Source organism: Hyperolius riggenbachi, chromosome 2, assembly GCF_040937935.1.
Source record: "Hyperolius riggenbachi isolate aHypRig1 chromosome 2, aHypRig1.pri, whole genome shotgun sequence".
Lineage (NCBI taxonomy): Eukaryota > Metazoa > Chordata > Amphibia > Anura > Hyperoliidae > Hyperolius > Hyperolius riggenbachi.
In genome coordinates this window covers 216,142,869-216,160,367 of record NC_090647.1, presented here as the reverse complement: position 1 = coordinate 216,160,367, position 17,499 = coordinate 216,142,869, and the positions used below count along the sequence as shown (strand labels likewise).

The 17,499-nt window shown below is 43.5% G+C and overlaps 1 protein-coding gene across 2 annotated transcripts in view; it reads left to right on the top strand.

Annotated features, from left to right (window-relative positions):
• Positions 1–463: 463 nt before the first annotated feature.
• Positions 464–17,499, top strand: part of NIPA2 (NIPA magnesium transporter 2) — a 31,943-nt gene continuing 14,907 nt past the window's right edge. The window contains exons 1-2 of one of the 2 annotated variants that reach the window (XM_068268130.1): positions 464–791; positions 8,145–8,381. In XM_068268130.1, the coding sequence (XP_068124231.1) occupies positions 8,243–8,381 (139 nt within the window). In that variant the 5' untranslated portion in view covers positions 464–791; positions 8,145–8,242. Of the gene's footprint in view, positions 792–816; positions 892–8,144; positions 8,382–17,499 lie in introns of those variants that run through there. The other variant, XM_068268131.1, reaches the window with a different exon arrangement.

Below are 17,499 nucleotides of genomic sequence, written 5' to 3'. Positions count from 1 at the left end.
GTACAAAAATACGCGTTGCCGCATTACGAGCACATAGATATGCGGCAACGCATATTTTTGTACGCGTTGCGGGGGACCAGAGGACTAGTGAGTGGCTGCGAGGGCACAGGACTGCTGCAGGGGGCTGGTAGAAGCCCCAGGTGAGTAAAACTTTTTTTTTCTGGCTTAAGGTTCACTTTAAGTGTTCGATCAGAAATCAGATTGGACATGTTGAAAATATTTGATCTGACAGTAAATGTGACAGCAAATCCTTTTGTGTTACCTAGCATAAAAGAAGCCTAAACCAGATTCTTGAGTGACATATTAGGGGACTAATAAATAGATCTGATAATAATGCAGAATACATTTTTGGGTCCCCCTGGCCTGTTAATATGCTGCTGATCTGTAGGTGGTGCTATGGGCTCCATAGAAAGCAGTGAAAAGTTGGCTGCAAGAAATGAAAGAGAGGGGAGATACCGAGGAGAGAGGCAGAAATCGGCGGCTGAGGAGGTCAGGCTTCCCACCTGACGCTGCAGGGCTCTCTATCTAGTAGCAATTACTAAAGTGCTGCCTACACAGTGCGCTCTGGTAGGCAGCGAACTGGTAAAGTAAACATTGCTCCCACCACGCCTCCAATCCCAGATGAGGGAGGAAGTTATAACATTTTGCGTTCCACCGTGGAACGCCCAGACTGAGCATGCACTGCCCAGAGAAGGGGAAGTATGGAGGACGTACAGTGAGGAGGATAGAACAGGGAAGAAGGGAGCACACGGAAGCCGATAGGACCACAATTAGAGGCCACAAAACTCCGGGTGAGTAGAAGAAAACTGCCCCAAGAGCAGCAGCACGGAGCTTTTCCACTAGGGCTTTGTTAGAAGACGTGCCCATGCAGGGTGGCTTCGCAGGAGGCCGGTGAGGGTTAAAAGAAACATAGAAACGGCCTCGAGTTAACTGTCCCGTCCTGCGCAGGCGAGGACAGAAGACAGGTGGTCCTGGCTTGAGCCAGAATTTTATAGTTAATTGGTCCAGTGGAGTGAAAGGGGCGTTTCCATTACTCATTAGTAGTGCTGTCACTGAGGCATAGGGAAACAAACTTTTGGGTCTGAATTCCGCCTAAACTAAAGGTGTATTTGTATACTAGTTATCTTTTTTTAATTAATGTATTTGTACATTCACCTCTGAAGCATAACAAGTCGCAACCCTTCACTTTGTCTCCAGGTAGTCCCATTCCTCAGACATTCTTTTTGTCTTGGAAATTGCTATACGTTTTGTTAATCGAGTTACGTTTGTCACTGTAATGACAATAATGGCCACCAATTCTGTATTGTGTGCCAACGTCTATATTTGTATATACCATTGTCTGTAGTATTGTGTGGTGGAGTTTGTTTCTTACTCCATACAGCACCATGGAATATGTTATAAACTAATAATGATAATCCCACATCCAATCCGTAGACTGACAGAAAATTGCAGGAAATGCCAATATCTCAGGAATGTTACTTCACAAAGACAAATTAAAAGCAAGTTGTGTTCCATGCTTCAAAAGAGAACATGCTAATACCCATTAGTTTAAAAAATGCTTCCAGAGTTGAGGTACACTTTCAGTCCCACTCCCAAAGAGTCCCCTTATTTGCTTTGACCTGAGGGGCACTCCTACATTGGTCTTTTGCACCAATGCAGGGGGTGGAGAAACGGCACATGCAATGAACCAGTAGTATGGGGCTTTGCATTCCCTCTAAAAACAGAATTGCAGCAGAGAGGAAGAATCGCAATAGGCGATAGGTGTGCAATGTGACACACATTGAAGCATACAGTTAATGAAAAGTGATATTGCAGACCAGGTGGTAGGGCTGCATCATTTGCAGTCTAATATTAAAGTGTACCTGAGACGGGGAAAAGTTGTCTTTTAGGTCCTGTATCCACTTACCGTGAATTTGCATCGCAACTGAAGCCAAAGCATGTCAATGGAGTGGTTTCCATTGCATGTAAATTTTCATTCACAATTGTACCAGGAGAAATAATGGATTGTATGCTGCAGATATCCGCAGCACCCATCTAATTCCCCTTGGCAGAAACAGCCACATCCGGACTTGCAGAAGACAACCGGAAGTCACCCATGATTATATGCAGTGCGATGCAATTGCATCCAGGCAGTGGAAACTGGCTTACTTGGTCTTCTTCTAGCCCCATTAGTTTTACAGCTCAATGGATGATCTCCTGGATGCCTTCCTTGTGCTGCTATCAGCCCCATTGAAGTTCACCACTGGTTCTGTCACACGCTATGGCACATGTGCTTTCCTGGCCACACGCCTCCCACCTGGCCATCGGACTGCAGTTGAGGAGGCGCGCAGATGGGACTGCACATGTGCCGTAGAGGGCTTTAATGGGGCTGACAGCAGCACAACAGAGGGGTCTGCTTTAATTTTAACATATCACTCGTGTCATAAGTTGTACTCTGCTGTCTTACAGTATTTCCGTTGTACTTGTAAGAACTTAGCCATAATGAACTTAACTCAGGCTTCCTCCAGCCCCTCGTAGTCAGTGACATCCAGGCTCCCTCCGTTCTTCCCCCTGCAGCTCTGTTAGAGCGACGACTTTGGCTGAAGTCAGCTTTACTGTGCATGTGCGGCCCCTCTACGCACCCGTCTCCAGTGCTCTCCCCAGACATTTTTTTCAGCTGGGTGGCATGAAAAAGTAGCTGGGTGGGGCGAGATGAGAATGCAGGGCCAGTGCTTCTGTGCGTAACTCTGCTCACAGCAGAGGAGGAGATAAGCCAATGACTGCCGGGTGCTCACCAAAACTAGCTGGGTGGAGCACCCGGGAAAAAGACCCTGGGGAGAACACTGCGTCTCACTCATGCGCCTGTCGCCAAAAGCGTACTGCGCATGCAGTAAACTTATGACGATGGGCGTGCGGAGGGGTCGCGCATGAGCAGTAGCGGCAACTTCAGCCGAAGTTGTCGCTCTAACAGAGCCACAGGGGGAAGAACGGAGGGAGCCTGGAGGACACAGAGGGACGTTGCAGACTATGAGGGGCTGGAGGAAGCCCCAGGTAAGTTCATTAGGGCTTTTTTGGTCCTGCTTAGGGTCCCTTAAAATGGCATTAATTCTCTAAGGTTGTAGAATACAAGTTATTACAGTACATCAGCTGCACAATGTTTAATTTACTGAAATGTAAGCAACCCAGCGGTGTTCTGATATAACTCAGTGGAAGAATGAAAATATTTGCCATCTACCATCAGACAGTTGAATAAAAGATTCCTTCTACAATTTTCTAATCTTTTAAAGACAACCTAGGTTGTAATGAACAATACATTTTAATTTAAACCTCTTTGTTCAACCATAAATCAGTGGGTGCCAGGGGAAGGTAACGGATTCAGCAACTGTGGCCTAACAGGTGGCTGCAGAGCCTGGGGGGGGGGGTCACCATAATGTAGGCGGGCTTAGCCACAGAGCTTCAGCATTACTTTGAGGCAAAAGACAAAAAGACACCATGGTAATTTTGCCAATTGCCGGGTGGTGTTTCACAATTCTACCAATTTACAGGTGAGTGGGTGAGTTGCTTCCACTTGCACCTGCTGATTCTAACATAACTTACAAAGAGGTTTACAATTAATTGTATTCGTTATTACAACCTAGGATGTCTTTGAGTTCTCCAATTTTCCTCAACTCCGTAATGCAACTGGTTTAGGCTTTAACACAGGAGGCTAGGGAGGTTAAATCACTGCCTGTCAGCAGTCCCCATGCATCATCTTAAGCTTGGCATGGGCATTGAAGAGGCAGCCACCTCACTGAGTCACATTGCATATCTAAGGCTGACATGTCTGGGGTTACATATGCTGCCATTTGCCTGCTGCCCAACATGCATGCAGCTTTTCCATCCATCTGAAAGAGTCCATAGGGATCTCAGTGATAGCTTGCCCTACTGCAAAGCTTTCCTGAACGAGTACTTATTGTACCCAGATCTGGGTAAAGTACAGCCTGGATGTGTAGAAAACAAGTTTCCTCAGACTATTGTGCATTTAAGTAACAGTGCTGATTTTCATTATGTTTAAAGTTAGTGCATTTGAGGGCAAAGCTAGTAGGGTAAGATACTCCAGAACAGCAGGTGTTGTGGTATGGAGGCTCACAACTCTTGATTCCATATACACTTTTAGTTCTGCTGTCGTGTATTATCTTATCACAGGTCCACAATCAATAATGCAGTATGTGTTGCAATGTGTCCAGAGATTTTTTTTCCCTTAAATTCTTTTGAGCATTTCTTTTATGGAAGTGCATGTACTTTTAAACTGGGGCGGTAACAGCTGAAAGCAGTTGGTGCTACAAAAATAGTAACAAGGTGTGTTTGATACAGTACAGGAAGTCCAGTTATTTGACTTGCGGATCACATGCAAGGAGTTTCCATCCTTGACTAGGACTTGGCAGCTTAGTCTACCTTTATGATCCATCTGGTAATGAACTGATGTATTTTTATGGTTATTTCCACAACCTGCACTGCTGGTTTATTTTAACCATATAATTTTTCTGCAGTTACAGCATTGAAAATGTGAACTTTGTTCAGTCAGCATGACACCCTGTGCTTTATATTCACATGCTTGGCTTCTTTGGCGTCTCAAAATTCCATGTCTCTTATTCCTAAGAGAAGTACCTTCCTTTAATTTAATTGCTGACCCTTAATCGGCTTTAAAACAATTTAAGTTTTTTTCCTTTGCTTATTATTTTTTCCTGCGTGTGCATATTATTATTTCTGCTGCCAAGGGAGTGATTTCTTAATTGGTTATGTACTTTCTTGTGACACTCCCTGGGGTGACGTCGCACCTTCGATAGCTGCATCTCGATAATTAGTCTCGCTGCTACGAGGCACAGCAGAAGTATTGTTTTGCTGTTGCATCTTGATAACATATGTGAGTAAGATTACTTCCCCATGTGCCAAGTTATTAGTCTTTATACAGCACGTCTACTGAATGTTTTCTTTCATTAAAGAGTTTCGCTGAGAACAGTTTATACTATTACAAAATGAGTAATTCTGCTTTTAGCCTGTTACATGACAGGCGCTGAACAGTGACGTGCGCGACCCACAGCCACACCTGCTCTATAGCTTCCTGAGTTGTCTAGTAATACCCCTCATACCCTAATAGCTTCTGTGGTGGTCCAGTGGTACCCTCATTTCCAAATAGCTTCCCTGCAAATCTAGTAGTATCTCCATCCCCAAATGGCTTCCCTGGTGGTGTAATGATAAGCCCCATCCCCAGATATCTTCCCTGGTGGTCCAATGGTACCCCCATCCCCAAATAGCTTCCCCGGGAATCTAGTAGTATCTCCATCCCCAATTGGCTTCCCTGGTGGTGTAATAATAAGCCCTATCTCCTAGATATCTTCCCTGTTGGTCTAACTGTACCCCCCATTGCCAAATAGCTTCCCTGGGGGTCTAGTAGTACCCCCTCCTGAGTCCCCTATTTGCAGAGTACGGTGCACTGGTGGATCAGTACATACAGGGTATCAGCTCATCCTCATCACCAGCAACATGCAGGCGAACCAGGAAGTAGAGAATGGCTGACTAGTGTCGAGGAGCAGGTGAGACTCTAAAGAACCACTCCTGTGTCGTATTCGGCAGATATGGGACACAGAAGGGGGCACAGGAAAGGGTTGGGAGAAAGTCAGAGGCCTTTCTTCCCCCAACCTCCAGTAATCAGCGACCCTGTCCCAGGAAAAGGAGGTGGCCTGGGAAGAATACTCTTCTACCCACCCTCCCTTCCTTGGCTAGCCCGTCACGGCACCCTAGGGAAATGCTCTAGTTTCAGAACCGCTTTCATGTTCCTCCATGCAGCCCTTTGTTCCAGCACCATCCCTGGTTGTAGGTATTCCACCGAATAGTTCTTATGAACTCCCTGGGCAGTTCTCAGAAATGCTCACATCCCTGAGTATCTATGAGGACAAGTGCATCTGTATTGCTAATGCATGCATAGTTTTGAAGATTGCCTAAGGAGTTATGAAAAGCCATTAGGATAGCTACACCCAGAGACCGTGTTGGAACAACGGCCCGGACGGAGGAACAGGAAGGCTCTATGATTTCCAGAGCATTCCCTTCACTGAGGTAAGTATCAAAGCTGAAGTGACTTTCCTTACTTTAACTAAACACAGGCTCAAATTTTATATTAAGCGACATATTGCAGATTCTGTTGTTTTTGTAAGCAACATTAATGATTCTGTTGTGTTTTTAATGGAGTTATCCTTAATGCAATGATCAGGTAACATACTAAATTACACTACATTTTATTTCTTCAGGCTTTGTGTTTTTTAGGGAATACATAGTTTAGGGGATCTTTATGGCTTTGCCATAAGATATGTATTTTGGGAGTGAGAGCTTGGCAACAAAGGGGTTACAATATATGGACAGATTTTTCTACCACTGCTTTCCTCCCCAATGCATGAGGCAAATGGGTCCAAATTGTGATGCTCTAACATCCCAACTGCATAATCTGCAGAATTTAGAAACTTTTTGTGTGGGTGTATACTCTCTTCCCCTGCCAAGTGATGTATGTACAGCATATACAGGCAGAGAAAAAGCTTTTGTCAATATGTACAGCTGTAGGCCCCTCTGACCATTTTTTCTTTTTTATAGAAGTACTGACCAAAGTTTCAGCTGTTGTGGCAACAGCTGAAACAACAATTTTTTACATAGCGATTATTCAGGATATTAAAATAGGGTGTTTGCTTTCCAGCCTGGCTACTATTACTCTGAAAGGAGGTACTCTTTAAGGCCTTGCTTAAATTACACATCGCCAGCGCTAATCAGTTTATTCTGTGATTTTTGAAGAACTTTTCCCTGCGATTTGCGCTCAGAAAATCGCTTTTCTTAGCGCCTTCGTGGAGCTGACATCAGTCAGGAAGTGAACTCTTTGACCCGGAAATGAACAAATACAATGTATTTGTTCATCAAAGTGCTCTGGAAATCACTATACAAACCACTTTTTCATGCGTTTTGAGATTTCCTTATGCCTTCCATTGAGCCAAAATGCTCAGAAAATGGTACTTGTAGCACGTTCACATGTGAACACTGTCATAGGTAATTATTACGCGCTTTTAGAGCAATTTGCAAAATTGCCAGCGCTTAAAAAAAAATAAAAAAAAAATCGGCAAACGCTGATAGTGTGAATAAGCCCTAAATGATCTTGCATCTGCCTTGGAGAATTTTGTTTGCTATCACTAAGCTGCTGTTATGTTTACATGTAGTTTGGTGCTATGTTCCTGTCTACGGTTTCTATTTCCCAGCGCACAGGGAAACTTACAAATGATTGTATGGACTTTCTTGTAGAGCCAGTGATTAAACCAAATAATTGTTTGGATTGTGACTGCTGCCAAGTATTCACTTGCTTTTTCTATAAATGTCACCCTACAGTAAACAGCAGACTTGTGTTCTTAATAGGCCAAGATCAGAAATCCATACAAAGCTTTTATCTTTCATACATCTAATGCTAGCAATACACTATACAATTTGCAGGGGATAAGGTCGACTTTTGTTTGATATTTATTGCACCATAAAGCTGCTAGCTTTGTAGTGCCCAGTGCAGAATAAAATTATACAAACATGACTCACGTACTGATCCTGCCAACACCTTACCTAGTGGTGCAAGGTGGCAGGTGAAAATATACAGATCATTTACCACTTATATTGTATCATGGCAATAAATTTGACACGCAGGAATCTGATTGGTATGTGCGGTACATCATTTTTATTCATAGATCTGTGTACTGTTCTCTTCCCATTGTATTATTAGTAAATGTTTGAGCATGTCAGCTTGTGCAAGCCTTCACCACAGCCTCACACACCTAGAGTCATAGCAATGTCAGGAACATGTGTGTGCAAGAACAGTTTGGCTGATTATGCTCTCCCTTTTCAACTTTCACAACAATATTTATTTAGACCAAAAATATGTTTTAATATGTCTGCCTATGCTGAAGTCCCTGTTTGTCAGCATTAGGTTTAAGCAGCAGTTTATGATTTTACATCAGCCAGGCTGTTATAAACAGTGGCGATTTGGGGTACATAGTCGAGATTGGTCTTTGTACAATTACCTTTTTTTTTTAGTTTTTGTAGCTTATTTTTTGTTTTCCCTGCAGCACATAACTCTGATCAAATATATGTCTCTTTATTGATAATTGCAGATGTGGTAGTGGAGTCGTAAGAACTTGTTGCAACCGTCTATCAATGCATCTGGTTCAGTAGCACAGACACCAATGTGATAAGACCAACCACCATCAAGATGAGCCAGGACAAAGGAAAATATGACTTTTATATTGGGCTCATATTGGCTATCAGCTCAAGTCTTTTCATTGGAGGAAGTTTCATCCTGAAAAAGAAAGGACTTCTGCGGTTAGCAAGAAAGGGCTCTATGAGAGCAGGTATGTAGCTGTATGGCGACAACTTTACAAGGTATATGGAGCAAGTCACATCAACAGCTATCCATGTGAAAGGTTTACAGTCTGCTATATCTGCTATGACCCTGCTACAGTCTTCAGCCAGTTTGGTGGGTGGAAACCTACCAGTTTGTTTTTGGGTTGTGGCTGACATGCAGAAGAAACTACCCCCTGCAAAGTAGTTTAAGTACAAAGTATGTATAGAACACACCCTTAACCACTTGCCGACCGCCCACAGCCCATGGGCGGCGGCAAAGTGGATGCCTTAAGGACCGCAATACGCCTTAGGGCGTTGCGTCCTTTTCCTATGCCGGGGGAGCGATCGCGTCATTGATGACGCGCGCTTCCCCCGGCAACTGGCTCCGCCCACCCGCCGTAACATCCCGCCGGCCATACGGAAGCGCCGGCGGGATGTTAACCCCGCGATCGCCGCTACAAAGTGTATAATACACTTTGTAATGTATACAAAGTGTATTATACAGGCTGCCTCTTGCCCTGGTGGTCCCAGTGTCGGAGGGACCACCAGGGCAGGCTGCAGCCACCCTAGTCTGCACCCAAACACACTGATCTGCCCCCCCCCCCCCACTGATCGCCCACAGCACCCCTCAGACCCCCCCCCCTGCCCACCCCCCAGACCCCTGTTTGCACCCAATCACCCCCCTAATAACCCATCAATCACTCCCTGTCACTATCTATCAACGCTATTTTTTTTTATCTCCCCCCCCTGCCCCCTGCCCCCTCCTGATCACCCCCCCACCCCTCAGATTCTCCCCAGGACCCCCCCCCAGACCCCCCCCCCTGTGTACTGTATGCATGTATCCCCCCTGATAACCTGTCAATCACCCATCAATCACCCATCAATCACCCCCTGTCACTGCCACCCAACAATCAGCCCCTAACCTGCCCCTTGCGGGCAATCTGATCACCCACCCACACCAATAGATCGCCCGCAGATCCGACATCAGATCACCTCCCAAATCCATTGTTTACATCTATTCTCTCCTCTAAACACCCACTAATTACCCATCAATCACCCCCTATCACCACCTGTCACTTTTACCTATCAGATCAGACCCTAATCTGCCCCTTGCGGGCACCCAATCACCCGCCAACACGCTCAGATTGCCCTCTGACCCCCCCTTATCAATTCGCCAGTGCATTAATTACATCTGTTCTTCCCTGTAATAACCCACTGATCACCTGTCAATCACCTGCCAATCACCTATCACCCATCAATCACCCCCTGTCACTGCCACCCATCAATCAGCCCCTAACCTGCCCCTTGCGGGCAATCTGATCACCCACCCACACCATCCGATCGCCTGCAGACCCGCAGTCAGATCACCTCCCAAGTGCATTGCATCTGTTCTCTCCTCTAAACACCCACTAATTACCCATCAATCACCCCCTGTCACTGCTACCCATCAGATTAGACCCCCATCTGCCCCTAGGGCACCCAATCACCCGCCCACACCCTCAGACCCCAGCCCTGATCACCTCGCCATTGCATTACTTGCATATATTCCCCCCACTAATCACACCTTGAGACACCCATCAATCACCTCCTGTCACTACCTGTCACCCCCTAGCACACCTACCCATCAGATCAGGCCCTAATTTGCCCCGTGTGGGCTCCTGATCACTCGGCCAAACCCTCAGATCCCCCTCAGACCCCCTTCTGATCACCTCCCCAGTGCATTGAGTGCATCTGTTTTCCCCTCTAATCACCCCCTGAGGCACCCATCAATCACCTCCTGTCACCCCCCTAGCACTCCTATCCATCAGATCAGGCCCAATACAACCTGTCATCTAAAAGGCCACCCTGCTTATGACCGGTTCCACAAAATTCGGCCCCTCATAGACCACCTGTCATCAAAATTTGCAGATGCTTATACCCCTGAACAGTCATTTTGAGACATTTGGTTTCCAGACTACTCACGGTTTTGGGCCCGTAAAATGCCAGGGCGGTATAGGAACCCCACAAGTGACCCCATTTTAGAAAAGACACCCCAAGGTATTCTGTTAGGTGTATGACGAGTTCATAGAAGATTTTATTTTTTGTCAAAAGTTAGCGGAAATTGATTTTTATTGGTTTTTTTTCACAAAGTGTCATTTTTCACTAACTTGTGACTAAAAATAAAATCTTCGATGACCTCGCCATACACCTAATGGAATACCTTGGGGTGTCTTCTTTCTAAAATGGGGTCACTTGTGGGGTTCCTATACTGCCCTGGCATTTTAGGGGCCCTAAACCGTGAGGAGTAGTCTAGAAAACAAATGCCTCAAAATGACCTGTGAATAGGACGTTGGGCCCCTTAGCGCACCTAGGCTGCAAAAAAAAGTGTCACACGTGGTATCGCCGTACTCAGGAGAAGTAGTATAATGTGTTTTGGGGTGTATTTTTACACATACCCATGCTGGGTGGGAGAAATCTCTCTGTAAATGGACAATTGTGTGTAAAAAAATCAAGATTGTCATTTACAGAGGTATTTCTTCCACCCAGCATGGGTATGTGTAAAACTACACCACAAAACACATTATACTACTTCTCCTGAGTACGGCGGTACCACATGTGTGGCACTTTTTTACACCCTAAGTGCGCTAAGGGGCCCAAAGTCCAATGAGTACCTTTAGGATTTCACAGGTCATTTTGCGACATTTAGTTTCAAGACTACTCCTCACGGTTTAGGGCCCCTAAAATGCCAGGGCAGTATAGGAACCCCACAAATGACCCCATTCTAGAAAGGAGACACCCAAAGGTATTCCGTTAGGAGTATGGTGAGTTCATAGAAGATTTTATTTTTTGTCACAAGTTAGCGGAATATGACACTTTGTGAAGAAAAACAATTCAAATCAATTTCCGCTAACTTGTGGCAAAAAATAAAATCTTCTATGAACTCACCATACTCCTAACGGAATACCTTGGGGTGTCTTCTTTGTAAAATGGGGTCATTAGTGGGGTTCCTATACTGCCCTGGCATTTTAGGGGCCCTAAACCGTGAGGAGTAGTCTTGAAACAAAAATGACCTGTGAAATCCTAAAGGTACTCATTGGACTTTGGGCCCTTTAGCGCAGTTAGGGTGCAAAAAAGTGCCACACATGTGGTATTGCCGTACTCGGGAGAAGTAGTATAATGTGTTTTGGGGTGTATTTTTACACATACCCATGCTGGGTGGGAGAAATACCTCTGTAAATGACAATCTTTTGATTTTTTTTACACACAATTGTCCATTTACAGAGTTATTTCTCCCACCCAGCATGGGTATGTGTAAAAATACACCCCAAAACACATTGTACTACTTCTCCCGAGTACGGCGATACCACATGTGTGGCACTTTTTTGCACCCTAACTGCGCTAAAGGGCCCAAAGTCCAATGAGTACCTTTAGGATTTCACAGGTCATTTTGAGAAATTTCGTTTCAAGACTACTCCTCACGGTTTAGGGCCCCTTAAATGCCAGGGCAGTATAGGAACCCCACAAATGACCCCATTTTAGAAAGAAGACACCCCAAGGTATTCCGTTAGTAGTATGGCGAGTTCATAGAAGATTTTATTTTTTGTCACAAGTTAGCGGAAATTGATTTTAATTGTGTTTTTTCACAAAGTGTCATTTTCCGCTAACTTTTGACAAAAAATAAAATCTTCTATGAACTCACCATACTCCTAACGGAATACCTTGGGGTGTCTTCTTTCTAAAATGGGGTCATTTGTGGGGTTCCTATACTGCCCTGGCATTTTAGGGGCCCTAAACCGTGAGGAGTAGTCTTGAAACGAAATTTCTCAAAATGACCTGTGAAATCCTAAAGGTACTCATTGGACTTTGGGCCCTTTAGCGCAGTTAGGGTGCAAAAAAGTGCCACACATATGGTATCGCCGTACTCAGGAGAAGTAGTATAATGTGTTTTGTGGTGTATTTTTACACATACCCATGCTGAGTGGGAGAAAGATCTCTGTAAATGGACAATTGTGTGTAAAAAAAAATTAACAAATTGTCATTTACAGAGATATTTCTCCCACCCAGCATGGGTATGTGTAAAAATACACCCCAAAACACATTATACTACTTCTCCTGAGTACGGCAATACCACATGTGTGGCACTTTTTTGCAGCCTAACTGCGCTAAGGGGTCCAAAGTCCAATGAGCACCTTTAGGCTTTACAGGGGTGCTTACAATTTAGCACCCCCCAAAATGTCAGGACAGTAAACACACCCCACAAATGACCCCATTTTGGAAAGTAGACCCTTCAAGGTATTCAGAGAGGGGCATGGTGAGTCCGTGGCAGATTTCATTTTTTTTGTCGCAAGTTAGAAGAATTGGAAACTTTTTTTTTTTTTTTTTTTTTTTTCCTCACAAAGTGTCATTTTCCGCTTACTTGTGACAAAAAATAATATCTTCTATGAACTCACTATGCCTCTCAGTGAATACTTTGGGATGTCTTCTTTCCAAAATGGGGTCATTTGGGGGGTATTTATACTATCCTGGAATTCTAGCCCCTCATGAAACATGACAGGGGGTCAGAAAAGTCAGAGATGCTTGAAAATGGGAAAATTCACTTTTTGCACCATAGTTTGTAAACGCTATAACTTTTACCCAAACCAATAAATATACACTGAATGGGTTTTTTTTTTTATCAAAAACATGTTTGTCCACATTTTTCGCGCTGCATGTATACAGAAATTTTACTTTATTTGAAAAATGTCAGCACAGAAAGTTAAAAAAATCATTTTTTTGCCAAAATTCATGTCTTTTTTGATGAATATAATAAAAAGTAAAAATCGCAGGAGCAATCAAATAGCACCAAAAGAAAGCATTATTAGTGACAAGAAAAGGAGCCAAAATTCATTTAGGTGGTAGGTTGTATGAGCGAGCAATAAACCGTGAAAGCTGCAGTGGTCTGAATGGAAAAAAAGTGGCCGGTCCTTAAGGGGTAGAAAGCCCTAGGTCCTCAAGTGGTTAAAGAACCGTCATTGTTTACCACTGGCGTCAGAACAGTTGTAACGTTCAGTGTCCCCTTCCCTCACCTCCTCCTAAAAAAAAAAAGTATATTTTTCCATTTTACAACCAGAATCGTTTCTATTTACTCACCCTTACAATGACTAACTCAGCAGGGAAATGGCTCCCTGCGCAGAAGAGCTTAAAGTTCCACGTTAATTCATTCTAGCACGGTTACGCCTGGTCTGGTAAAGAATGGTAGCTGGAATTATTGATTTTTCTGCTGCTCAGAAGGCAAATATTTGCTTTTGGTTAATGCAGTAAGCCGGAAACAGTCCCTTCTTGCATCTACAGTTAACACTAATAAGGGCAACTCTCATATGACAAGAAAATAAAGATGAGATTCTCTCTTTATTAATAAAAAAAATTTTCAGTCAGAAAAATCGTTATGCTCTCAAAATGCAAAACTGATGGGTACACAACACAGTGCTCATGTGGAATGGGGAGAACGTTGTATAACCCTTATATTAGTGATCAGGGAGAATTGGATCAGTCAGCATGTTCCTATAGTCATAAACGTGACCACAGATCTGAGTAATGGTTTCCATACATGGTCCAATGTTTTTTTCGAATAGATAATTTTGTCAATTATTTTGTTAGATCGAATATAAAATATTTTTTTGACTTCCATTCTATTGTTTTAGTTGAATAAATGGGAAAATAGAACGTTTGTATTGTACGTGTATGGGCACCATAAGGCTATAACTAGAGTGCTTTTATCCACTCATTGGAAAGCACTACGGTAATTAAAGTCAGTGTAGCGGGCCCCACATAGCGATTTGCAGATATTGCAAAGCGGAACCTGCAGCTTTTTCGAAGCGATTCAATAAATGAAAGAGATGGTCCAAAATCACTTTTCCTCTAAATGGATTTGGAATCGCTCTGTTTTAAGTTGCAAAATAGCCCTTTAGCGTTTTGATTGATTTTGCAATCACAAATGGGCAATCAGCCTGAAATGGCTTCAAAACAAAATTAATCTTACAATGTGATACATTTTGCAGTACAGGTGGTAGTCCCCAGATAACGAACGAGATAGGGACTGTAGGGTCATTCATAACCTCATACCGGCTGGCCTGCCTACTTATGTGCCACTATTCTGGTATTCATCAGATGCTTTTGAAAGTTAATGTAACTTATATAACTTGAGAGGTACTAGCCCAAAATCTGTCCATAAGAGGTTAGAGCTCATAATATAAGTGCTATGTGGGAAGAAATGAAATGTCAGTGCATTTTACTCTAGGATAAATACACATCTTACATGTACAGTATGTATTCGGCATAGTTCCCCTTTAACTACTGATAACCATATACTGTATTGGTTTCCGTAATGACATCAGTCTGTGTAGAAAGCAAAAAGCTAATCGCAATATAAAACATTGTAGCCTTTGACCCCAGCGAGCAGCTTGACAGTGGTAACAATTACAGTGGTGTGTTGCGGCATAACTGACGCTTTGTAAAGGTGCGTACACACGCACTACTAAAGAGAACAACGGGTCTGTCAGACCCTCCCGCTGGGCGGTCCTTCTCCCGACAGTAGTGCGTGTGTACAATCTAACTGCAGACTGATAAGGCTGCTTCTGAACGATCCGCTCAGCATGCAGTATGGTAATGCACTGCATTAACAGGTACAGGGAAGCATACTTTTCATTGGCCGTTTGCTCACTGTGTGTGTATGTATGGCTTTAATTCTGTTGCATTTCTGTTGTACAGGGAACATAACGCAATGTCCCACTGTGGATGTGGCCTTAGGCATACTATAGAATGCCTGATTTACATACTTTGCATGTAACACATTATTTAATTACCTGGACTTCCTTTTTAACTTTTACAGCCCTTCATGTTTGGTTATACTATCTGAAATAACTACTTGTGTTTTTACATACCCTACATGTCTGTAAAACGAGTGCACAGCCACCTGCGTTGCAACACAATCGTGGGTTTAGGACTTTAGGAATTGCAGGAAACCTGTAAATTGAGGTGCATTCTGCTGCTCATGACTGCTCCATCTGACACATGCCTGCAATTTAAAGCAACACTGTGTCAAAAATGTGCTTGAAAAGGTAAATGCATATGGAAGTATCATTTTTTATTTTTACTTAGGAGTCACATCACATATTGTATATTTGGCACAGGAAGTCTGTCTCTACTTTTGACTTCCTAGCTGTATATGAGAATGACTGCAGGTATTTCATGCTTCCAGCTGTTTGCACAAATGCTTCATGCATTATAACACATCAAGCCTTATTACTGTATGTGTTATTTCCCAGGATCTAGGTGCAGGTTAAGAACCATCTGCATCAAGTAGCAATTGGTATCAGTTTAATGTGACCTTCTGCTGAACCTGACTGTTGTCAAACACTTTGGTTGAAGGATTTTGTATTAAAGCCCAGTAGATTTGACTCAGTGTAGCAGCCATTCCCTGAGGCACATCATTCCATGACATTGAAATGACGTCTATCCACAAAGTTATGTTTGTAATACTAATTTGTTACATAAGTCACACAATGCCCAAGTCCTTCTACGGCTTAGTTCACGCCAAAAAGCGCTTGCGATTGTGATTTTGCAAAGTGATTTTTGAATCAATTTGCATTTTTGCACATTCATTAAAGAGAATCTGTATTGTTAAAATCGCACAAAAGTAAACATACCAGTGCGTTAGGGGACATCTCCTATTACCCTCTGTCACAATTTCACTGCTCCTCGCCGCATTAAAAGTGGTTAAAAACGGTTTTAAAAAGTTTGTTTATAAACAAACAAAATGGCCACCAAAACAGGAAGTAGGTTGATGTACAGTATGTCCACACATAGAAAATACATCCATACACAAGCAGACTGTATACAGCCTTCCTTTTGAATCTCAAGAGATCATTTGTGTGTTTCTTTCTCCCTGCAGTTCTCATGCACTGAAGTTTCAGGCTGCTCTTTTTTCTCCTGCAAACAGCTTTGCCCTTGTCTGTAATTCCTCAGTATGTGAAAGCCCAGCCAGCTCAGAGGACGATTTATCCAGCTTGTAAAAGAGAAGAGAGAAGCTGCTCTAATCTAAATAATACACAGGCAGTGTGCATAGATGGGCCTGGAATGGGGAATTCCTAGCAGAACCACAACACTGAAGAACTTGGCAGCCTTCCAGACACAGGCTGACAAGTCTGACAAGGGAAAGATACATTGATTTATTACAGAGACTGTGAGAGCAGAAAGTGCTGCAGTAAGCCAGAACACATTAGAATAGCTTTTGGAACTTGTAGGATGATAAAAAACAGGATGCAATTTTTGTTACGGAGTCTCTTTAAAGCTGAAACGTCCCCAAAAGTGCTACATGCAGCGCATTTGCAATTTTAACAACATCACAACATTGCTGTGGGAACACCCTCATAGGGTTGCATTAGCCAAGCGCTTTTCAAAACGTGGGTGCTTTGAAAAGTGCTCTTGCTGTGATCCAGGCCTTAGGTGCATTGCTTTGGAGTTTCGGCAATGTACTTGTGTAATACTTTTCGGAAGAAGGTGAATAGCGTGAGGTGACGTGACCCCATGAAAAATAAACAGACAAAGGGAGCCCAATAGTGCAATATGCAGGTGAATATGGCAAAAAGGTGCAAGAAAGTGATACAAAGGAGGGCAACCATCCAAGTAGGAAGAGTGAGATTCACAAACCTGTCTCCACTCTGGTATACCCAACATTCAGGGAGCGGTCAGTTATGGCTAGGCCACAGTGTACCACGGGTCCCTACAGACAGGGGGGTGGGACAACTGTACAACAGGTTAAGAGGCACCCAAGGAGGTAGAAAAATTAGTTAAAAATGACTTCAGAAATAAAGAGGTGGATTACCTCTAGATGACGGGAGAATGTATAACACAAAATTATTTTTATTATGCACTCCTCCCTCTTCTGCAGAGTAGTGCAGTGGAGCAGTTTAATATTTACCTGCTCCAGTGCTGCTTTGGGACTCTGATCTTCCTGACAGCCACATGTTCCATGCTGCATATCTCTAGCTCCAAATGCGTGTCACATGATTGGAAGAATGAGGTATGGAAGCACAGAGCATGTAGCTACTGAAAAGAATAGAAGAGATCCAATGCATGGCTGGTGATGGTAAATCTTACACTGCCTCA